Below are 24,688 nucleotides of genomic sequence, written 5' to 3' on the forward strand. Positions count from 1 at the left end.
GGACGTCTGCATTCACCGTTTTCCTTTTGAGAAGTCATCTCTTCGAATTACCAAATTGACTAGCAAGTATTTGAATTGCCTCACTGTTCCCCCAGTTCATGCAGTGTAAGATTCTATCTTTTTATGTAAATAGGAGATACCATTCTGCATTTACCTTTGTTAGTAAGCTTGGAAATAAACCTTTGTTGTGTTAATGTTTCTTTCTATATTCGTATCCCCAGTTTCAACTGTTGGGTGTTAAAATATTTTTTTTTTTATAATTTCATATCGAACCTGAAATATCCTTGGCCAGGATATTTCGACACTGTAACATTGTGGTGACCTTGCTTAGGCTATCAACACTTTAACAGTTTGAAACAGGGAAAATATAGAAAGAATCAGAATGAGTGAGATGGTGAAAGAGTTTATTGAGTCAGGCAAGCTCCTAGGTCTAGAGGGGAATGATCTCCGTGAGTATGTTGAAAGGAAAGAAAGGGAAATGTATGAGAGAGATGAAAGAGCGGCTGAGAGAGAGGAGAGAGCGTATGCATAAGCAGGAAGAGAGAGAGTAAGAGCGTATGCATGAGTTGGAAATCGCTTGGTTAAGACAAAGCACTCAACAGTCAGTAAGGCCAGAACGAAAACGGAGCTGGTAGGTTAGGTATGAGTGCAGTGCTAAAATTAGTACCAAAGTTTGATGAGGATTTTACGACATATTTTATGTTTTGAGAAGTTAATGGAACGAGTAGGTTCTCCTAAATAAACGTTGACTATATTTGCAATCACTTTTGAGTGGTAGGGCACTTACTGTGTATAGTTGCATGTCTAGGGAGGAATGTGATAATTATGATTTTGTGAAAGAAACTGTTCTTAGTGCGTACAGGTTAGTACCGGAGGCGTACCATAAGAAATTTAGAAGTTTGAGAAAGGATGAAAATATTACGTATGTAGAATACGGTAAGAAGTTAGAAAGGCTGTTTTTTGATTGGTTAAACTTCTGCTAAGGTTGAGGATTTTGACGGTTTGAAGAACTCAGTGTTGTTAGAAAACTTCAAAGATAACGTATCCCCTGTTAGTGTTGTTAGAAAACTTCAAAGATAACGTATCCCCTGAGATTAAACTTTATATAGAGGATAGGCGAGAAGTATCTTTTGCAGGAGCAACTAGGCTAGCTGACGAATATAGTCTAACTCATAACTTGAGTGTTAGTAAGAAACGAAATGATCCTTCGTCTGGTAGAGTACAAAGCAGTAAAGGTTTTAGTCCTAGTAATAGTAATGCGAGTAAAAGTGACTATTACTGTTATACATGCGGAAAACCTGGTCATACGTCTAAGGTTTGTAAGAGTAAAGTGGCATCTAGTGGCTCAGAATATACTTGTTTCCGATGTAATGGGAGAGGGCATTTAGCGAGGAATTGTGCAGTAGAAAGGAAGGACGTTAAGAAACCAGTGTCTCTAGTTAACCTTTCGTCAAGTAGGGATGATGTGATGAGAGAAACTAGGAAAATATTTGGTGAATTTCTGTCAGAAGGCGTAGTTTCCTCTTGGAGTAGATTCGAGAGAAGTGGTCTTGCTTCGAGAGACAGGTGCTGCTGTTTCACTTATTAGATCAGTGTGTGTGCTGAACAGGGCAGAAATCAATATGGAAGAGAAAGTCATGTTAGGTGGATTTCCTAACACTTGTGTTCTTTGTCCTTTGTTAAAGTTGAATTTAGAAAGTCAGGTAGTGTCAGGAGAAGTAAAACTTGCAGTGGACAGTTTGCCCATCGAAGGTGTTGACATTATTGTCGGTAATGACTTAGTTTTATCCAAGAATGTGAATCCTGTTGTGAGGAATATTCCAGTGCCTGAAATGGTAGTAACTAGGTCGGGTTTACATATAGACGTAGACTACGGTCATAATTTGTTCGTGGATTCGAACGTGAGTAAGTTCGTGGATTCGAACGAGAATGAGTTCGTGGGTGAGTTCGTGGATTCGAGCGAGTGTGATAGAGGTAGCGAGGTTGATCTTGGCATGAGCGTGGCTGAGAAACCGAACTCTATCTTGGACAGTGATAGCCAAACGGAAGGTGTAGCTGTCGGGAGTAACGTAGTAAATGTACCAGTATCTAGTCCTAGTTACGGTGATGAATTAGGCTCTAATGTTTTGGATAAGGATGAGCTAGTCAAGTTGCAGAGAGAGGATGAGACACTAACCCGAATTTTTTAATGTGAGCTGGATGATGATCTCGAGGATGTGTGTAAGGAAACTTCTTGTGTAAAGGACTAAGTTTTGTGTCATGTTTGTCCTAAGTCAGGTAGTGAAGGGGTAATCACAGAACAATTAGTAGTTCCTAGGAAGTTTTGTGAACTATTTTTGAAGTTAGTTCATGATGAGCAAGGACATTTGGGAGTAAATAAAACTTTCAAGTGTATTAGTAGTAAGTACTTTTGGCCTAAGATGAAAAATGACGTGAAGAGGTATGCTTTAAGCTGTCATGAATATCAAATTACCGGGAAACCGAATCAAGTAATTACCAGAGTTCAGTTGTGTAATATTCTTTCAGTAGGCGAACCTTTTGAGAATGTATTTATAAATATGTTCGGAACTTTGCCTAGAAGCAAGGGTAGAGATGATTGCATAACTAATCTTGAGTATTATAAAAACAATTTAAATTTAAGAGATGTTTGGCAGCTAGCGGAGGAGAACGGAAGCACTTGGCACTTAGCGAAAGAAACCCCGAACGGGAGTCAAGGGGGAACTGAAGGAAAACTTGATAATAGAGCAAAGAAGAGAAGTTTGTGTGTAAGAGATAAAGTTTTAGTACTAGTCTCAAGAGAAAGTCCCTTTTTACCTTATAAGTTCGAAGGTCCTTTTTTAATTTTAGAGAAGAGGGGAAATATACATTACCGAATTAATGTGGGTAAGAGTAGAGCAAAGGCAATGAATGTAAATTTGCTTCAGAATTATAATGAACGCCCCGTGCCATGGCCTCCGCCCGTGTAACAGTGTTACTGAGTGAGATTAGTTTTGAGAAAAAACACGAGGTGTTTTAGTATTTATAAGTTTTAATCAGAGTTCAGAAAACGGAAAAAGTAAGAGAGAAGGATAATGTTATAGCAGATAGCCTCTCTAGAGTTTTCAGAATGAGTAGCCTAATGACCGTTTTCTGTTTTGGCACGAGTGGTTGAGTGAATGAAAAAAGTATTAAAGCTTTGTGCAGAATTGTTTCCCCGCTTTTAATTCTTGTTCCTCTTTAGAAAAAAAAATAAAATCAGTTGATTTCATTTTTTTTTCTAAAAGTCATTTTTTTGCTAGATATGAATTTTTCAATATGGTAAAAAAATAAACCCTATAAATCAGGAGAAAAAAATTTATAAAAAAAAAGACAAAACAAAAATTGGAAAAAAGGGCTCTATTTGATTGTTCTATAATGTCTTTCTGAGTTATATACCAAATTCCAATGTTATAGCTTAAAACTAAGTGAAAAGATAGATTTTGAAGGTCAATAAGTATAGTTTTGAGATACAGGCGTTCAAAGTTTTCCTTCGTATTTCTATAAAGACAATGTTAATAAATAATGATTATTGTGAATGTATATTAATTTTTTGTGTATTAATAAACAAAAACTATTTTATTTATCATAATTTAATCATAAATGATGATACCTTTGCTCATATATCGCACCCTGGGGCACTCCTTCCTACACAATTCTGTCTCCCCTTCACTAACTCGGCTTATTACAGCGAATTTTCTTCTTCTGTATGTTAGCGAGATGTTTTCCTTGTATTTTCCTCTCTGGCATGATGAAATTCTTGCCGAAACAAAGATAAACAAACGTAAATGCAAGAGAATGTCAGAGGTGAAACTCAAAGGAGTACTCTTCTTTTTACAAAGACAATTTAATAAATCATGATTATTATGAATTTCATATTCCATTTTGGGTATTAAAAAACCAAAACTTTGTTATTTATCATAAATGAAGATCTCTTTGCTCAAAGATTGTAGCCTTGGGCACAGTGTGACGTGTGCTGTCAGGCAAGACGGGGGCTTTACTAAGCAGCCCTTACTAGGCAACCCTCCCCTCTCTCTTCACTAACTACGCGTATATTATATTCTGTAATAATACTTGAGCAATTTTTCTTCATCTGTATGTTAGCGAGATATTTTCCTTGTCTTTTCCTCATTGGCATGATGAAATTCTTGCCGAAACATACATAAAAGCAAGCGAATGTCAGAGGTGAAATGGAACGTGTAGACTACTTGAAGTATGTGATCGCACTAAATCATGAATGGACTTGGTAGCTGAGCCTGAAGTCTCCTTCTCGACTTGCGGAATGTCTGCAGATGCCATTTCTCCCAATTTCTTTGACAATAATTATAAAAATTTACGATAATAGAAGAAATATTGCATTTTCTTGTACGGATCAATGTTTTAGGCTTATTGAGTTACGTTAACTAATTACCCTGTAACTACGAAAGTAAGAGGAATTTTGACGAAATATTTCGTATACGTATTCTCAATTGCCATATGAAGCTCCATGAATTTTTTCATGACTGCATTTTTCGCCCTATACCACCATATATAGGGGTTCCGGCCGGCCCCCTTAAGGAGCTGGGTAAGCTACACTTGAGCAGCCACCATGGGTCCCAAGGAAAGTGTCCTAGGACCTATGGGCATTATCCCGAAGGTAGAAGGAGGTAAAGGTGGTCTGGTTGGACCACACCCCTGCCTTCAGCACCTATGCGACAGACAAGTTCTTTTGGAATGCAAGGGTTGGACCAATACCTCTAACTTCGTGGGCTCTCGGACAAAAGGTACTGGCGTTGGCACTCCTCTCGGATTTGTATGCTTTCCTGATCACCTCACGAAGCCAGAAAGAAACTGTGTTCTTGGACACTTCTTTCTTGGTCACCCCGGTGCTAACGAAGAGGCGTCAACACTCAGGCCTGAGGTGTTGAGTTCTTCAGATAGTGTGGTAGCACCCTCACAGGACAAAGCAACATCTCTTTCGTATCATGACTGGTGAAGTCCTCTAGGGAGGGGATCGTGAAGGACTCGAACCTGGCGTCAGGGACCGAAGGGTTCTGAGTCTTCGCTTTGAAATCCAGGACAAAATTGAGCGTAACTGATCCCCATCCTCCCGAGTGTTTGACACCGAAGAAAAGACCATGAAGTTCTCCTATTCTCTTCGCCAATGCCAGCACCAGCAGAAAGACGGTCTTGAGGGTCAGATCCCTGTCTGGCAACTCCCGGAGAGGCTCACTGGGTCTACGAGTCAAACTCCTTAAGACAAGTCACATCCCACCCCAGGGGCCCAAGTTCCCTGGGTTGGCAAGACCTCTTGAAGCTCCTCATTAGGAGAGATATTTCCATGGAGGAGGAAATATCAACTCGCACCTTAAGGGCTACGGCCAGGGCAGCTCTGTATCCTTTGACTGCAGAGGCAGAGAGGTGCTTCTCTCGGCGAAGAAAGATGAGGAAATCCGTTACCTGCTGAAGAGTGGTTCTGAGCGGAGAGAGACCCCATCTACAACATCAACCACAGAAGACGGACCACTTTCCCTGGTATGCTGCTGCAGAGGAATGTCGAAGGTAACCAGCCATCTCTGTTGCTGCTCGGCGAGAAAAGCCTCTTGCTCGCAAGAGATGGTGGATAACCAGCAGCCGTGAAGACAGGGAATGTACTGCCTGGTGATACCGTTCTACATGCGGTTGACACAAGAGGTTGTGCCATGGGGGAATCTCTCGCGGCGCCTCCGAGAGAAGAGCCAGCAGGTCCGGATACCAAATGGCCTCATGGATGCCTACAGAATCATCTGAAGATTGCTGGTGACCAGCACCCTGCTGATCACCTTGCGAATCAGGCAGAACGGGGGAAAGGTGTACACAAAGAGATTGTCCCTCGGGTGTTAGAACGCGTATTGTGCAGCTGCCCATGGGTACGGCACAACTTAGAAGAAACCTGAAGTTTTTTTGTTGTGCCGAGTGGCAAACAGATCCACTACTAGACATCCCCATAGGTCGAACAGCCTTTCCGCCACGTCTGAGTGAAGAAACCATTTGGTCCCAATCACCTGATTCTGGCGGCTGAGTTTGTCTGCCACTACATTCCTCTTGCCTGGAATGTATTTGGCTGACAGTTCTACCGAGTTAGCTACGGCCCACTCGTGCACCTGCATCGTCAACTGTGTAACGGGAGGGACACAAGGCCCCCATGTTTGTTGACATTTGCCACTACCGTGGTGTTGTCGCTCATCAACACCACTGAGTGTCCCATCAGTCGTTCCCGGAATTCTTGGAGCGTGAGAAACGCTGCCTTTAGTTCCAGGAAGTTGATGTGAAGGTGCCTGTTATGATAGTTCCACACTCCTGCAACCAGCAACTCTTCCAGGTGTACGCCCCAACCCTCGGTCGATGCGTCTGAGAACAGAAGCCTCTCCGGAGGGGGAGTGGGCAGGGGCACTCCTATTAAGAGGTATCTGTTGTCTAGCCACCAGGCCAGGTCCTCCCTTACTTCCTCCGTGAGAGGAACCAGGAAGAACTTTAGATCCCGTGCCTGTGACCAGCACTCCTTGTCTCCATTGAAGAGACTGCAGGTGAATACACCTGTGAGGGGCTAGCTTCTCTAGTGATGACAGGTGACCAATCATGACTTGCCACCTGAGCTGACTCGGGAACCGCTGGGCTGCCTCCCTGAACCTGCTGATCCGCGAGTCTGCGGGGAAGACTCATGCTGCTACGTATCAATCAGCATGCCCAGGTACTTTATCCTCTGCTTGGGTTCAAGATCTGACTTCTCAAAATTTACCACGATCCCCAGATTGTGGCAGAAGTCGAGGAGTCGATCTCTCGCCTGTAGCAACTGTGAGTGGGAGCTTACCAGGACCAGCCAATCATCGAAATACCTCATCAGACATATCCCGACAGAATGGGCCCAAGCAGACACCACAGTGAACACTCGCATGAACACCTGTTGGGCGGTTGAGAGACCAAAACAAAGTGCCCTAAATTTGTACACCGTCCCGTTGAGGATAAAGCGGAGGTACTTCCTGGAGGACTGGTGGATGGGTATTTGAAAATACGCATCCTTCAGGTCCACTGAAAGTAGGAAATCGTTCTCCCTGATGGAATCGAGCACCGAGCGTGCCGTTTCCATCATGAACTGAGTCTGGCGAATGAAACAGTTCAAGGGAGAGAGATCTATCACCAGTCTCCAGCCCCCCGTAGACTTCTCCATCAAGAAAAGTCAGCTGTAAAAACCTGGTGACTGATCTCGCATGATCTCCACAGCTCCTTTGCTCAGCATGGTCTTCACTTCTTGCGTCAGTGCTACATCCCTGGCAGAACCGGAGATGTACGTCTGAAGGGGGACTGGGTGTGAGGTGAGGAGTGGCCTCGACTCGAAGGGCAGTTGGTATCCCTCCTGAAGGACATCCACTACCCAAGTCTCAGCTCTGTAGCACTGCCAAGTTGCCCAATGGCTCGCCAGGCAACCCTCCACTTCCGGCAGCAGTTGAGGGTGAATGCCGTCCCTATCATTTCCCTCTCTTCCCCTTCCGCTTAGCCCCTTCCCTGCGAGAGAAACCTGCGCTACCCCTGATGGTGCTGATGTCTTGGGAGTGGAGGAAGCACTAGCTAAGCTCCGAGGCTTAGCCGCAGTTGAACAAGACTGCCAAGAAGTCTTCGTAACTGCCTGGTATACTAAGCGGTCGCTGTGCTCAGCTCTCCACTTTTCCACCGCAGCTTCCACCATCTCTCTGGGAAAGAGAGAGGGGGAACCCAGCAACGGTCCATTTACGCAGACCCAAAGTTACCTCATGACCGGCCGCCCTGGTTACGCGAGTCAGGACTGCATCCCTTTTCCTCAAAACCAGGTTGGCCCACAGGTTGGCTGTCTGGTGGGCAAGGTAGATGGCCCTACCTCCAGACTGGCAAAGTCTCCCGAACGCTGAGTCTTCCTCCGGAACTATAGCTCCCAAGGAGGCTGCGACCCTGGATACTGTGAAGGACGGCCTGGAAAGCTGCAGTGGATTCCAGGGCTGATGCCTCTTTCTGCAAGAACCAGAGGTTTTCCGACAGCAGGTGTTGAAGAGGCACCCCCAGAGTTAGACAAGCTAGCCCCGTATCAACATGCTTGGTCGAACAAGGGTCTGCTGAAGGCACGTAGAAACGCTGCTGACGAGGCAGAGGAGGGGGAAGCAGCATGTCCAACCTGCTGGCCCTGAGTGAGGCCTCTTGTCAGGAGACAAGGGCATTCACCTGGTCCAGCACTACGTTGGCCAAGGAAGACCGGGGTAGCCCACCGTCGCTCTGGGTTCCTTCTTAGGACCCCAGAACGACTCTAACCTCGATGGATGGTCAGAGAGAGCCACCACCGATCCTTCCCAGTGGTTGTTGTGCTGACGAATCAGTGCAATAACCTCTGTATCTCGGGGGTGATTGCGTCCTGAGGCGATGGACTGTCAGACACATCCAGGCTGATCACTTCCTGAGACACACTTCCTTCCGGAGGAAGAACCTTGCCAGACCCCTCGTGGTCTCCTCCAACCACTTGAGCATACCATCTGTTTGGTCCTAAGACTGAACTAGGCTCATAGGCTCTGATGGCCGAACCGTAAGGAGCACACACACCTCACGGTCACTCCTGTTCACCTCGCTCCTCCCGGTGTAGCCTGAGGAGGTTGAAGGGACAGGTGAGGAAGGTCTGACGCTCCTACCCTGCCTACCAGCAGAGCCGGTAGGCTGGGAGGACTGCAGGGAATTGCTTACCCGCAGTGGCGATTGAGCGGAGAAACGCTGGAACGAGGACGGTAGCGTCGGTCTCAGGCATCAGGGTAGCTGCTAATAGCCGTGCGAGCCATCCCGTCCTGGTGGGAGTGACGGTCGGGTGACTGGTACCATTCACTAACGTGGTGAGAGCGAGCACACACTACGGTCCCAAAAGCAGCTGAGGCTGTTCCTGGTGACCATGGGGACCTTTTCCCAGCCTCGACATTTGAATGGTCTGGTGGGACTGTCACATCAACCCTGGGTACCGGACGATCGCTGCGCGAGTGATCACTGGTCTGGCGAGAGTCACCTGAGCGACTCTTACCATCCTTCCACTCCACATCTGGGTCCTGACGGTGAGCATACTCTACAATCTGGACCTTGGCTGCACGATCATTGTAGGTGACTGTACACTTGGTGACGCTCGTGAGCGAGTGGCCGAGATGGTTCCTGGTCCAGAAATAGAACTTCTGGAGCTGGGAGCGGAGGTACCAGTGGTGGCTGGCACCTCCATGGTCTTCATCTTCTTCTTCCTTCCCTAACGGAAGGAGAGACGGGCCCTGTTCCCACAGGAACGGGAGGACCAGCAGAAGACCCACCTGTCCTGCCAGAGCGAGACAGATCCTTAGAAGTCTCTGTGTGAGACTTCTTGTGTGTGTGTGTGTGGGGGGGGGGGGTCAAGGCCACCTTCTTCTCCCTTGGCTGGGAGGCCTTGGAAGTCGAAGGGGAAGAGGCTGCAAAAGACAACGACAAAAAGACACCTTCCTCTCCTTCTTGGACTTCTTCGTCAACTCCCTCAGGACAGCAGACAGGTTTCCCATCCAGGCTGGAGCTGGGGTAGTTGCAACAGGGCCCAACTCCACCTAGCCAGAAGGACCTGCGGGAGCGGCAGCACTTCCACAGGCAGGAACAGGGGCAGCAAGTACGGCGACGGCAACAGGAGGGCGATCTAAGGGCAAGCTCTTTGGGCACTTAAAGTCAAGGGGAGGAGCAAGGACAGCAAAACCAGGTGGAAGTGGTACCAACTCCCTCCGGGGCACGTATGGCAACGTAGCTTGTACCGCAGCCGTGGGGGCGACCATGGTCACGTGCTGGGTATACACCTGGTGAGGCGGAGCTGCATAACCCGGGGTCGACACAGTCGTAGTCGTCCTCGTCTCCTACCCATGAGTAACCGGGGCTGCAGCAAGATGATGGATGAGCCCCTGAATACTCGGAGTGCCTTGAAACTCAACGAGTGCCACACCTGCTGAAGATCCCCACCCGCAGAGGCAGACACACCTGGAAGCAACATTTGGGTTAAGGGGGAGGGGTTCCTGTTTGCTCAGGGGGTAAAGGATCCTCCCCTGAGTGGACAGACGAACCTGAGTACAACTCAAGGTCGGGATGTCGCCCTCCCTCCTCTGCACTCGACAGATTGAGTAAAGAGGCGGAGGGAGACACGTCCCCCAAAGGGGAGAGAGCCATACTCAGGAGCTGATGAGGAGGAGTAAAGACGATGACGTATCCTCACAAAAGTGTCAAGGGAGAGCTTTCTGACACCACCTTGGCAGCCCTACATGGCTTCTTCCTCTTTTCGTTCAGCTCCCACTGCTCCTCCGACCAAGAGACACAACAAACACAAGTTAAATCCCGAGAGCATTCACACCCTCGGCACCTTGTACACAGACGATGAGGGTCCATAACATCACTGGACCTGAAAGCCCCACACTTTCAGCCTCCCACTCCAGGGCGCACACTCCAGTTCGATGGGGGGTGTGAGGGCTTCCGCGATTCGTGGAACTGCATGATTAATCCAGCGATGCAATACCACAAAATAAACAAACAAATAAGTGTACTACAGTTAATCACACTAGTATTCTAAGAAAACAGGTTGAAAGTCAAGTAAGCTTGAAAATCTCACGACAGAGGCGGGCAGAGAGGCGAGCACATGTCTTCACCCGACAGCAGTCTAAAGCAAAGTGGTATGTTTACCTCCAGTCAGGCAGGACTCCCGACCATCGGACAACAGTTACTGCTGAACTACACTGTTAGTAAATCTTACGACCGCTCCACCTGGTGCTGAATAGTAATTCCTTATGTAAAGGACCGATGGTTTGTATAACGTGTTGGAACAAACATGCAATAGACACAAACTGTATCAGTCACATATTTCAGATGCTGGTGCTCTGCCAGATAGAGACATCTGTAAATATTCATTCACTGTACCACTGCTTATTCTGTGATTAGTACAATAAATCAAAGAACTTGTACAATAAATAAATGAATAGACATCTGGTATGCTCTCCTAAGCATCATGCCACCCAGGATGATTCTCGCTCTCTCAATAGAGTTAACATACACAAAGAATGAGCACAATGGTCCACAGGTAGTTATGCATATACAACCACCTGTTTGTATGTTTCTTTCATCTTTGAGACCACTAAACTTGCAAGTCTGGGACAATGATAGCAATTTAGGCTCAATATGATTAAAGGGTTTGTATGAAAAATATTCTATGGTAAATAACACAAATTTATGGTTTGCTCAGTGACATGCATTTGGTAATTTTCTCTTAAGTAATTATTTGCATCAATAATTAACAATAAAAAAGGAAAAAATATCCAACAATCCATTACGATATGATACCAAAACACATTTGTTCCTTAACATAAACAATCAGCTCTCCTCTTGATCATCGTCGTCTTCATTATCACTATCTTCCATTTCTTCCACTGCTTCCATTTCATCTACAGCTGAAACTGCTGCATCTTCTGTCTCTTTAGATTCACCTTCCAAAGCTTGTTTTTTGAATCTTCTTAGTTTAAAATTTGTTAGGTAACGAAGTTCTCCATTCCAAGCCTTGAAGATTTTCAGTGATTCAGGATTCAGTAAATCAATGGTTTCTGTGGAATCACAAAAATATTAACAAGAGGCCTTTGGTCTATATAAAGGCTAACTCTTTTTGCTTGTCCTCTAACAAACATACGTCTTTGGTATAATGGTATATATAGCAAAATAAATATCAGTATGTACTATGATCACAGTATTCAGCTATCCAGCTAATTTAGCATGTACAGTATTCAGTCAAGATTTTCCCTATCTATTCCCATAAAACTCTGGATACCTTCTGTGACCCTATCCTCGTCCCTGGGCTATGATTTGAAAAAACTAGAATGTCAACTACATGAGGAAGGCTGCATATTTATTTGTCACAATACAACACTGCTGCTCTTAGGAGGAAAGTTATCTTGGAAGCCATGGCTTGAACTCAATTTATCTATACTACATAAGGAAACTGACATTCCTCACTATTTTCATTTTCTTCATTATCTTCCTTCAGAAAGGGGTGACCCTCTGAATGAAACCGAATTCTCTCTACTCAAGGTTTTTTTATGGCAAGTTTGTTTGAAAGGGCTCTGGTGGTTATGACATACAAATTGTGAAAAAAGTTAGGCCAAACAGATTTTCACACAGTATATGTTTGACCAGAAACCCTTTTCAGGTCTGGTGAGCTAAAAATACAGAAATTACACAAGTCTGTGATAAAGTTCCAAAAATTTACCTAATTTTCTCATTTCATGTCTTCTTTTAGGCCTACTACTGTATTTTCTATCATTATTGCTTTACAAAACTTTTCTCACTTAAAGGATTTAGTATTTGTTTTTAGGATGTGCTATTATTATTATTATTATTATTTTTTTTTTTTATAATCATTATCATTATTATATTATCATCATTATTAAAGTTTACGCACCAATATTATTTCCTCTTACTGGGGGTTGCCTGAAGGATTTGTTCTCATTAATAAACTGCAACATCTTGAACATTTAACAATTGCAAAAATTAAACTGCTGAAGATTGGCATAATTTCTTTCAAAGATTTGTTTCTGATATTCACTCCATTGTTGGTTAAAAGTTGGACAATCACTCAAGATGTATTGTATGTGTTGATCTATGGTCTCTGTATCCAAGGATTGGGTTAAGTGGGCTATTAATCAAAATACCCATAGGTTAGATGAATGCTACCCATATGAAGATAGGATATTACTCCAATGTGGCATTCTTTTTGTAGTGAAGGACACCACACTCCAAAAGCTGGTTTAAACCATTTTAATTTTTTTCCATCAGAATTGTTATCCCACAATCCCTGCCATTTGGCCAACGCAAGTCAATAGGTTTTGAAGAAGTGTTAAGAGTGAAGAACACCTCATTCCAAGAAGTGGTTTGAACAGTTTTAATTTATTACTGTCAGAATTGTTATTCAATAATTCTTGCCATCTAGCCTATAAAAGTTGATGGGTTTTAGAGATATGTTGATGCCGAGTTAAGAAAATCACATTCCAATAGCTGTTTTAATAAACAGTTTTAATTTATTACTGTCAGCATTGTTGTTCCAGATTCCTGCCATTTAACCTCCTATCTGTGTTATCTCTAAAAGAGCTGCTGAGGAGTCCAACACTGATCAGGGTTCTCTCTATCTTCCCTTATTACTATTTTAGAAGGAGCCATGATTCATGCCACTAAGTCATCCTGCATGTAAGGAAGTTGTCGGACTGATTACTGGAGAATGGAATATCCTGACCTGTGGCAGAAAGTTAAACTGATCCAAAACACCACTAGCAGAATGCGACCAAATATGGTAAAACAATGTTTTTTGATAGCGTAGTCGCTGTTTTATCCTCAAAGGAGTTACCCTCTATGGTGTGTGCCAGTGCCCCATGGTGACTAGACTAATAAAAAAGAAATATCTTTTAGCCTGGTCTTGTAGCCGGGTATTATGCCATAATGACAAACACTATGACACATGATAGACTATACTAATGGACTCAAAAGACAAAAAGGCATTTGTTCATATACAGAACAAACCTTCGGTCTTAACATTAGGATTTACTAGCGCCAAGCTGGAAACCGGTAGAATTAAAATTACACTTGTGAGATCCAGGGACTATTGGCATCTATACCAGGTCACGGGGCATGTATACCCAGAATGCCCACGGCTACCTGTGACCCACCAGTTATTTTCCTACCGCCTTTAAGATAAGACGTGTTACTGTCTGTCTGATTTAAAGCCGGTTTTTCAGTTTGCCCGTTTTTTATCCATTTCATTTTTCATTTCTTATTACATTTTCTTTCTCCAAGTGTGCTCAGTGTGGGTGAAGAGTGTATAAGTGAAATGATGGAGAATTTTGCCTCAACATCGGGATCGTCTGCCGTTTTGAAAAGGAGACAAAGGAAATGCCCAGGAGTCAGTGGCTTTCCATGTTCTAGATTTCTAACTTCAGTGTCGAGGGATCCTCATCCAACGTGTAGTAGGTGCAGGGAAAACGTATGTACGATTACTAATCCATGTTCTGTTTGTCGCGATTGGTCGGTGGAACAGTGGGAAAAGTTCTATGAGAAAAGCCAATACAAAAGGAAGGTGGTGACGCCATCTTTGGATGACCAAACCTTACCGGCTTCTTTTGTATCGGCAATAAACCAGGCTGCTCCATATGTTTCTCCACCTGCTTTTCATTTGTCCCATACCCTTTCGGTTTCTCCTAGCGGTTCAGTATCGGAAATGTCAGGAGGGGCCTTAGGTAATTTTATGAATAATATGCACTCTCCTTTGTTCCCAGCAAGTAGAGGGGGAGCACCGCCATCTTTGTTCCAGGCTCCTGCTCCCGAAGCGCATAGGTTGGATGGTACGTGGTCAGCGCTAGGCCTAACAGGCGTACCAACCTTGGATGGTTTGCTTGCGCATTATATGGGCGTCACGGTTCCAGCAGGGTCCGGCAGCGCTGAATGTTCCTCATCCCCTGGCTTGCAATTTATGGGAATTAATGCCGGGGCTACGCCATCAAACTCGATGTTTACAGCGATGCAGAACGTGGGAGGTAGTTTGGCAGCAAACGTGCGGTTGCCAGCAGAAACCTCACAATCTCTCCCTACGAGAGGGATGATGTCACAACATACGTCACACACCGATATGGCAGGCCTGATGACGTCACAGACTGCTTCTCGGCCTATTTCGCTGCACCCAGACTCTAATACGCCTTCTGACTCGACAATGCAAACTGTAATGCAGAAATTACAGGATATAGAGAAGAGAATGGATAAGAGAGACAAAAAGAAAAAGTGTGATTCGCCTTCTTCATCTTCCTCCTCTAGTTCGGCGTCATCGCTAAGTCCGTTAACGTCACGGCGAGCGCCAGTCAAGCGTTGGAGGAGGATTCGGGAATTCAAAAACTACGATACCGATGGTAAAATCGACGTTGGCGGCGAAAGGTGCAGCAGAGGATAGAATGCAGGTCCCAGTTTCGCCCGTAAGGCCATTCAAAATACGTACGAAGGACGATAAGGCTCCTATTAAAAGTACGAAGAATAGGGAGTTGGCAACATCGGCGGATACGTTCGTGGAAGGCAGTGTCCGTCTGGATGAAAGGTCGAGGCCGAGTTCTCCGACGCTCGTAAACGATACCAATACTAATAGAGACTAAGTTACATCTGTCTTAAGGGAGCCTTCATCTTGGAGATCTAGACGAGATTCTCGCTCTAGATCCGTGAGCAGAGAAAGAGTGAGGTGTTCTAGTTCCCCTGCTGACTATTCGGGATCGAGCCAACGGCGGCCAGCAAAGATCAAAGAGACTGCGGCCGTGGAATTCCGGGCCGTCTGTCGGAAGATAGGGGCGAACCAGCATCCCTTGTGACGGAGAATGGTACATTAGAGCCAGAGGAAGGAGAAAACCAAGAGTTTCTGGCCTCGTATGCAGAGGTGATTGATTTGATTCGTCAATTCAATAACCTTTCGGAGAAGACAGAAACACCGGCCAGTATGCTTCCGCCTGGAATTGACATGGCATTTGGATTAAAAAGGGATACCAAGGTGTCGTATGAATTGCCTTGCTCAAGTCATGCGGATTCTGTCTTGCAACACGTAAACGCAAAGATTGCAGGAAGGGATAATTCCTTAACCCTCTTACGCCGGAGCGGTAAAAAAAATTTGTCTCCCGTGTGCCGGAGGGGTTTCGGAGTGAGTGCGGAAGCGGAAAAAATATTTTTTTCAAAAAATCACAGCGCGCTTAGTTTTCAAGATTAAGAGTTCATTTTTGGCTCCTTTTTTTGTCATTGCCTGAAGTTTAGTATGCAACCATCAGAAATGAAAAAAATTATCATTATATATAAATAATGCGATATATGATAGCGCAAAAACGAAATTTCATATATAATTGTATTCAAATCGCGCTGTGCGCAAAACAGTTAAAGGTAACAAGTTACTTTTTTTTCGTTGTAATGTACACTTAATTGCGATCATTTTGGTATATAACACATTGTAAAACGATCAAAGCAACACAGAGAAAATATTATCACAAAATAATGCATGAATTCGTAACGCGCGGACGTAAACAAATATTTTTTTCAAAAATTCACCATAATTCTAAATATTGGTCCTAGAGACTTCCAATTACTTTCAAATGAAGACAAATGATTGAATATTACTATACTGTGAGAGTATTAGCTTACAATTGCAGTTTTCGACCCATATCTGATGAGTTTTTAAAGTTGACCGAATGTCGAATTTTTTTATATATATTTTTTATATGCAATTATTTCGGAAATTAAAAAAGCTACAACCTTCAAATATTTTCGTTTTATTCTACATGAAATTGCGCACATTTTCATATATAAAACTCTATGAAATGCCTAATATGAAACGGAGCAAATATTCCGAGAATGGTACGTACGTATTTCGGAGATTTGTGGCGGAGAATCCGCGCGCGGAGGGAAGGAAAGATTTTTTTTAAATTCACCATAAATCTAAATATTTTGCTAGAGACTTCAAATTTGTTTCAAGATGAAGATAAATGACTGAATATTACTAGACTGTAAGAGTTTTAGCTTACAATTGCGTTTTTCGACCATTTCGGTAGAGTCAAAGTTGACCGAACGTGGTTTTTTTTCTATTTATCGTGATTTATATGCAAATATTTTGAAAATGAGAAAAGCTACAACCTTCAATTATTTTTTGCTGTATTCTACATGGAATTGCGCACATTTTCATATATAAAACTTTATGCAAAGGCTAATTTAAAATGGTGCAAACATTACCACAATCGCACGTATGATTTTTTAGGAAGAGTTACCGCGCGGACGTAAAGAAGATGTTATTTTTTTCATAAATTCACCATAAATCGAAATATTGTGCTAGAGACTTCCAATTTGTTGCAAAATTAAGGTAAATGCTTGAATATTACTAGAATATAAGCGTTTTAGCTTACAATTGCGTTTTTCGACCATTTCGGTAGAGTCAAAGTTGACCGAAGGTTGAAATTTTGGCAATTATCATTATTTATATGAAAATATCTCAAAACTGATAAAAGCTACAACCATGGGTTGTTTTTAGTTGTATTGTGCATGAAATTGCGCACATTTCTATATATAAAACTTTATATAACGGCTAATTTTAAAATGGTGCAAACATTACCACAATCGCATGTATGATTTTTTTCGGAAGAGTTACCTCGCGGACGTAAAGAAAATGTTATTTTTTCATAAATTCACCATAAATCGAAATATTGTGCTAGGGACTTCCAATTTGTTGCAAAATTAAGGTAAATGGTTGAATAGTACTAGAATATAAGCGTTTGAGCTTACAATTGCATTTTTCGACCATTTCGGTAGTCAAAGTTGACCGAGGTTGAAATTTTGGCAATTATCGTTATTTATAATGAAAATATCCTCAAACTGGGGATAAAGCCTTACAACATGGGTGGTGTTTAGTTGTATTGTGCATGAAATTTCGCCACATTTCCATATATCAACTTTATATAATGGCTAATTTTAAATGGTGCCAAACATTACCAACAAATCGCACTGTAATGAGTTTTTTTTCGAAGAGTTACGCGCGTACGTAAAGAAATGTTTTATTTTTTCATAATTCACCATAAATCGAAATATTGTGCTCGGGACTTCCATGTGGTTTGCAAAAATTAGGGTAAATGCTTGAATATTACTAGATCTAAGCGTTTTAGCTTACAATTGCGTTTTTCGACCATTCGGTAGAGTCAAAGTTGACCGAAAGTTTGAAATTTTGGCCATTTATCGTTATTTATAGAAAAAATATCTCAAAACTGATAAAAGCTACAATCATGAGTATTTTATTGTTGTATTCTACATAAAAATGCGCACATTTTCACATATAATACTTCATGTAACGGCTAATTTACAATGGTACAAAAATTATGTCAAAGTGACGAAATAATTTCCGAGATGTGTCACAGATACTTTTTAGTGCGGCAAGAAAGAAATTCGCGCTTGCACGCCTGCGTATCAATTGTAAACAAAACAACACCTTGATCCGTGAACTCCCAGCATCCCCCAAGGCGCATGATTCGAGAGTTTTCGGCTGGTAGGCCTAAAAGTATTTTTCCGCGCAATTTTTAAAAAACTTTTGTATGTCGACGTAAAATACTCCAGTCGGCACCCGAGAGACAAAAAATGTCGACGTAAAATACGTCCAGTCGGCGTTTAAGGGTTAAGATCTAATAGATCATTTAAATTTATTCCCCCTCCAATGATGAAGCAAAGGAAATATTATATGACACCGAAGGTCCCTTTGCTGCCTAGACAAGTGAACCCTAATGTTGTAAGATTAAGGCCTGGTTTAACCTTGGATCAATTTAAAATGGAGTGCCCTTCGATGACGTACCAAGATGCTGCTACCTTAGAAGCAACAGCTTCTTCTGTCTTTCAGGTTGCTTCTTGGTTAGATCTTTGGTCAACAGCAGTGGCGAAGATTGCATCCTCGGAAGTGACAAGAAAAGTAGTGGATGAATCATTGTTCATTAGATTACTACAGTCAGGTTCCAAGGCGATTGCGTACCTGACAAACGTAAGTGCCAATGTTTGGGCAAATATCCTGCTAATGAGGAGAGATGCAGCGGTTGACATAGGACTAAACCACACTGTGGATTTGGATTCCCTGTTACCGATGAGGAATGGGGATATCTTGGAGTCGCAACTGCTGTTGCCAGAGGTCATTCTAGAAGAGGCGATAGATAGAAGAAGGATGGACACTAACGATAGGTTGGTGCAGCAGGCAGTTAGGAAAACGTCTAACAGTCAAGCAACTCCATTGGAGGGAAGACAGCAGCAAATGTCTCGGAAGAAGACAGTGAGACATAACATCCCTAATAGAGCCACAAGACCCTCTTCCCCAAAGAGGCTAACGCATCGGCCCTTTCACAATAGAAACAACAGAGGGAGGGGCATTAGGGGAAGAGGGAGAGGCTCAAGAAGATAGGCTGGGCGCCTCTCATCACTCGGCCACACCAGTGGTGGGTTGCCTGGCAAATCACTGGAAGGTGTGGCAGGAACTAGGGGCAGGGCAGTGGGTGGTGGATGTTCTCAGGATCGGGTATTTGATCCCGTTCGAGGTAACCCCGCCCCTGACAGATCAGCCATTACCCCACGTCGCTTATGCCCACAAATCTCAGAAGGCCATTATTCTGCAGGACGAAGTGAAGAAGATGATGGAAAAAGGAGCTGTGGAACAAGTATGCAGTCCGGCCAAAGGCTTCTACAGCAGGATTTTCCTGGTACCCAAAGCCAACGGGGAGTGGAGGACAGTAATAGACCTGTCAACTCTGAATCTGTTTATAAGGAAAACCAGTTTCAAGATAGAAACTCCAAAAACAGTTCTACAAGCAGTCAGGATCGGGGACTTTATGCTGACAGTCGATCTAAAGGACGCATACTTTCAGATACCAGTCCATCAGTCTTCAAGGAAATTTCTCCGCTTCAGTCTTGCAGGGAAAGCTTTCGAATTCAAGGTCCTGTGCTTCGGACTGACAACGTCTCCTCAAGATTTTACAAGAGTGTTCACTCTCGTGTCAACGTGGGCGCATGCTCAGGGGATCAGACTAATAAGGTATCTGGACGATTGGCTGGTGATAGCAAAGTCCAGGGAGAAATTACTCAAGGACAGGGCGACCCTCCTGCAGCTTTGTCACAGCCTAGGTATTGTGATAAATCAGGAGAAGTCGCAGTTGGATCTAAGTCAACGTTTGGAGTATCTGGGAATGATTATAGATACAACAGAAGTCAAGGTATTCCCGACAGACCAAAGAATAGAGAAATGCAAACAAGTGGTGAATGCCTTTCTGGGAAAATAAACACAGCCAGCAAGACAGTGGCAGGTGGTGCTGGGAATCCTAACCTCCCTGGAGAAGCTAGTACCACAAGGAAGGCTACACCTTCGGTCCCTACAATGGAGGATGAAGGAGTTTTGGTCACCAATAGTAGATCACCCGTACGAGCAAATTCCCTTGTCGGCAGAAGTGAGGAAAGACTTGCTGTAGGTGGGTGAACGACGACAATGTGACGTGGGTGTCCCCCTTCAACAATCCTCTCCAGACCTCTTGCTGTTTCTTCGGATGCGGTCACTTAGAAGGCTGGGGAAGGCCCCAGTATGGGAGGAGTTGGTGATGGTGTCAGCAAAATGGAGTTTGCAAGACAAGAGAACTCCATGTAAATGTGCTGGAGTTAAAAGCAGCGTTTCTAGCTCTACAGGAATTCAGGGAGAGAGTAAAGGGACTCTCAGTGGTATTGATGTCAGACAACACCACAGTAGTAGCTTATATAAACAAACAAGGAGGCCTAGTTTCTCGGCAGTTACATGTGATGACAGTTCAACTTCATCAGTGGGCTGTAGAGAAACCTGGTAGACATTAGGGCCAGGTATTCCGGGAAAAGAACATAGTGGCCGACAAGTTGAGCCGCAGGGATCAGATTCTGGGAACGGAGTGGTCCCTGCACCAACAGGTAGTGGACAGGATGCTCAGGATGCTCATGTTGTGGGAAGGACCGATCATAGACCTATTCGCAACCAGGTATAACAAAAAGTTGGAAGTGTATTGTTCGGTAGTCCCAGACACAGAGGCAGTAGCAGAAGATGCACTACAACACCCTTGGGACAATCTGGACGTGTACGCATTTCCTCCATTTTGTCTAATCCGTCAGGTTCTGAACAGGGTAATGCGGTCTCAGAACCTCAAGATGACCCTGGTAGCTCCGTTATGGCCGAAGGCAGAGTGGTTTCCAGACCTACTGGAACTCCTAATAGATGTGCCGAGAGAGTTACCCCCATGGAGCAACCTACTGTGTCAGCCGCACATGGAGAGGTACCACCAGTTGGTGAAGTCCCTATCGCTTCACGGGTGGAGACTGTCAAGTATCTCCTCCGAGCGAGAGGGTTTTTGCAGAAAGCAGCAACTCAGATGACAGGAAATATCAGAAAATCATCTGCGACTGTATACCAAGGAAAGTGGTCAGCATACTGTGATTGGTGTCGTAGAGGGAACTTGTCTCCACTCGGTACCACTATTCAGCAGTTAGCAGACTTTCTGATATATCTCAGAACAGAAAAGCATATGTCTGTATCTGCAGTGAAGGGGTACAGGGCGGCTCTAGCCTCAGTCTTACGAATGAAAGGAGTGGACATTTCGTCTTCATGGGAGTTGGCCATGCTGATGAGGAGCTTTGAACAGTCATGTCCACCAAAGGAGCTAAAAGCCCCAGATTGGGATCTGACCATGGTACTGAGTAGCCTGACAAAACCCCCCCTACGAACCACTAAGGCAGTCCACGGATAGGAGCCTGACCCTGAAAAACAGTCTTCTTATTGCCTGGCTTCAACCAAAGGGTGGGGGAGCTACATGGCCTGTCATATCTCAAATAGCACTCGAGAGGTTGGAGGTCAATGGTATTTGAGTTTGTCCCAGAATTCGTGCCCAAGACCCAAAACCCAACAATAGTAGACAGCAGATTCGACTCCTTTACCATACCTTCCTTAGCAGACTTTGTAGACAATGACAAAGATGAGATGCTTCTGTACTAAGGGAGTACTTATGAAGAACAAGGCACCTCAGGCCGGGGTGCCGGAGGTTGTTTGTAAGTACAGGACGGAACAAGAAGGAAGTGTCCAGGAATACAGTATCGTTTTGGCTAAGGGAGACGATCAGAGATGCTTATATGGCAGAAGACAGAGGGTCTGATAGCCAGGTGGGAGCGAGAGCTCATGACATCAGGGGCTTGAGTGCTTCTCTGGCATTTAAGAAGAACATGTCTGTGGATAGAATTCTGAAAGCTGGTGTGTGGAAACGCCAAACAACTTTCACCTCTTTTTATTTGAAAGACGTTGCCCATAGATCCTTGGACACTTTTTCCTTGGGTCCAGTGGTGGCGGCCCAACAAATGATATAGCTCATCCAGTACCCCTGGCGGGTCAGTTTGCGTCTAGTCTAAGATGAAGGTATGAAAGTAGAATGAATGGGATGACTGGTCTTTTTTCTTTACTACTTTCTTTCTACTCCTTTAACTACGGGCAATATGAAGGAGAGTACCGTCAGCCATACTGTGAAGCTATCTTAGGTTATGATATACTTTTCAGTAGCAACACACCCCTCTAGATAATAGGGAAGAGAGGGGTGAAGGTGGATCCAGTTGCAAGGGACAAGAGTAAACCATAGAATGACATCAACACCCAGTGAGTGAAACTAATAGATTCGCTTATATCTTTGGTTCTAGGTTCATTGTCCATTCTCTTAGAATTTCCCTATATATTCGGAAATGGATAAGGTGGCAAACTCCCAGTCAGTTGTAGAGACTTACCTCCCTCCAATAAGTAAGTCTATCCTAATGTTAAGACTGACGGTTTGTTCCGTATATGAACAAATACCAAATTTGTAACTAATTTGTATTTTTCATAACTAACAAACTTGAGGTCTTAACAGGTAAAGGCCCACCTCAAACCACCCCTCTAGCAGTCTAAACTGGGTTAGAAATATAACTGGTGGGTCACAGGTAGCCGTGGGCATTCTGGGTATACATGCCCCGTGACCTGGTATAGATGCCAATAGTCCCTGGATCTCACAAGTGTAATTTTAATTCTACCGGTTTCCAGCTTGGCGCTAGTAAATCCTAATGTTAAGACCTCAGGTTTGTTAGTTATGAAAAATACAAATTAGTTACAAATTTGGCATTGTATCTTGTCTTCACTGAAGTTGCACCCACTTTCCTATGTCAAAACTGTAGAATAGAAGAAGCGACTATTGCACATGGACATCAGCCATCTTGTTTTATGATCGGGCTGGTTAGTAGACCAAGATCCATTACCCTTCTAGTAAGTGCAGACTAAGGTGTCACCAGGATCAAGGAATCTATAAAATTTGAAAGTACTTATTTTTAATATTTAGTGAAAATATTTAGGTTTAAAACTGCAGAACAAAAATTTGTTTTGAATATAGAAACCGGCCTTTGTTTGGTGAGCACATGGTTGGTGTAATACATGATCCTTGCTAGCCTTTTTATGAAAGCGAGAATTGTTAAAGAATTTGTCATTCCCTTTGGAAGTTTTGGCAAAAGAATTGGTCCACAATATATTATTAATTTAGTTCATCTTTTCAGATAATGGTGTCTACATTTTCCTAGGCATTAGCCTACATGAGCTATTAATCTAACCGATTCATTGCAAATAATTTTAGACTATGGTAGCTATTGTTTGTAGCCTGCAACCTAGGATTATATATCTTAAAGGTGATTTAAATAACCCTGATTAGGTAGTTACCTAATGTTTCAGTGATAAGTTCCTAGAAGTTGATAAACAGGCAACAAAATTTACATTTTATATAGCCTGCATATCTAGCATGACCTAAGTAACCCAGGACTATACTGTTTTTTTCCATCTGTCCATCTGCCTGTGGTGTTTGCAACATGGTAACCTGGTGCCTGTCCTTTTTTGGGCTTTTAAATAATATCCTATTTCGAATATTTAACGGTGTAATTAGCAATACAGTCAAATTATTGAAAAACCACTTTTTCAGTTGCAAATTGTAAACCCATAATATCCTTTTTATTTACCTAAAAACTATACCATAGCATAACTCTTTAAAGCCCGGGAATTGCAGTTGTTTTATACCATCGTCGAAAACACCCACGTGTGGGCGGATGGACAGATGGAAAAAACAGAATATAGGTAATACCTAGTGTTAAGTGGTAAACTTTTCCTAAACACCCTATCAGACTGAACTGTTAGCCTAGACCATGTAACCTAAGACTAGTCGAAAATTGGCAATCGGTGCCAGATGAGGTAGTGGCCTAACCTAAACGCTACAGTTTGAGTATTGGTGTTTAAAATAACATGTAACCTTGAGTGTTGAAGTTTATCATTCTGATTAGTTATTATTCTAAATTAACCCTCGAGTAAGTGCTAATTTACAAAAAGGTTAGTATTGATAGGTTGGTTTTATATAGCATACTTTATCTATAACGCAACATAATAAGACATTCTAAGGTTAGCAAAATGAATCGGTTTGCATGACTTGGTAGCCTGGCCTGTATGTAAGACAACAAACCAGTACATTCAAGGTTAAAAAATTACTGGGTTCAATAAATAGTAACTTGGTTTATAACAATGTAGCCTAGATAATCAATAAGGCTACATACTAGAATCTTGCCTAGAATAAGTAGTAGCCTAAACAGATTAAGTACAAATCCCTTTGTAAAGTGAATAGCCTTCTATTAGCTAGAAGCAATATGGCTGAGTATCAGGCAAGAGGGTAGAGTAGGATGTATGTATGTATGTATGTATGTATGTATGTTTGTTATACACTATAGATAATAATATATATTGACTATATATATAATATATATATATATTATCATACCTACTCCCCCCCTTCCTTCTTCTTCTACTCCGTTCCACTCCAACTTATATATATGTATAATAAATATATAATACACACACATTGTGGGACCTATTCCGGAGAGTTATGAAACAAAGGCTCAACTTGTATTAAAAACTCGAGATACGAAAGCTGGACACGAAAATTTTGTTACTGCTCTACCATTTTTACCCCCCCCCCCCCCCCAAAAAGTTTTCAAGAATGCGAAAGGTTTTCCTTCTGTAAGTTCCGGAGGATTTCGCATCGATAAC

General features: G+C 43.2%; 1 protein-coding gene across 1 annotated transcript in view; it reads right to left on the reverse strand.

The window, feature by feature from the left end:
• Positions 1–11,231: 11,231 nt before the first annotated feature.
• LOC135221187 (translation machinery-associated protein 16-like) overlaps positions 11,232–24,688 on the reverse strand; it is a 447,785-nt gene continuing 434,328 nt past the window's right edge. Inside the window, exon 6 of the mRNA XM_064259010.1 lies at positions 11,232–11,618. Coding sequence (XP_064115080.1) covers positions 11,392–11,618 — 227 coding nt within the window. The 3' untranslated portion in view covers positions 11,232–11,391. The remainder of the gene's footprint in view (positions 11,619–24,688) is intronic.

The sequence above is a fragment of the Macrobrachium nipponense genome, chromosome 2 (assembly GCF_015104395.2).
Source record: "Macrobrachium nipponense isolate FS-2020 chromosome 2, ASM1510439v2, whole genome shotgun sequence".
Classification (NCBI taxonomy): Eukaryota; Metazoa; Arthropoda; class Malacostraca; order Decapoda; family Palaemonidae; genus Macrobrachium; species Macrobrachium nipponense.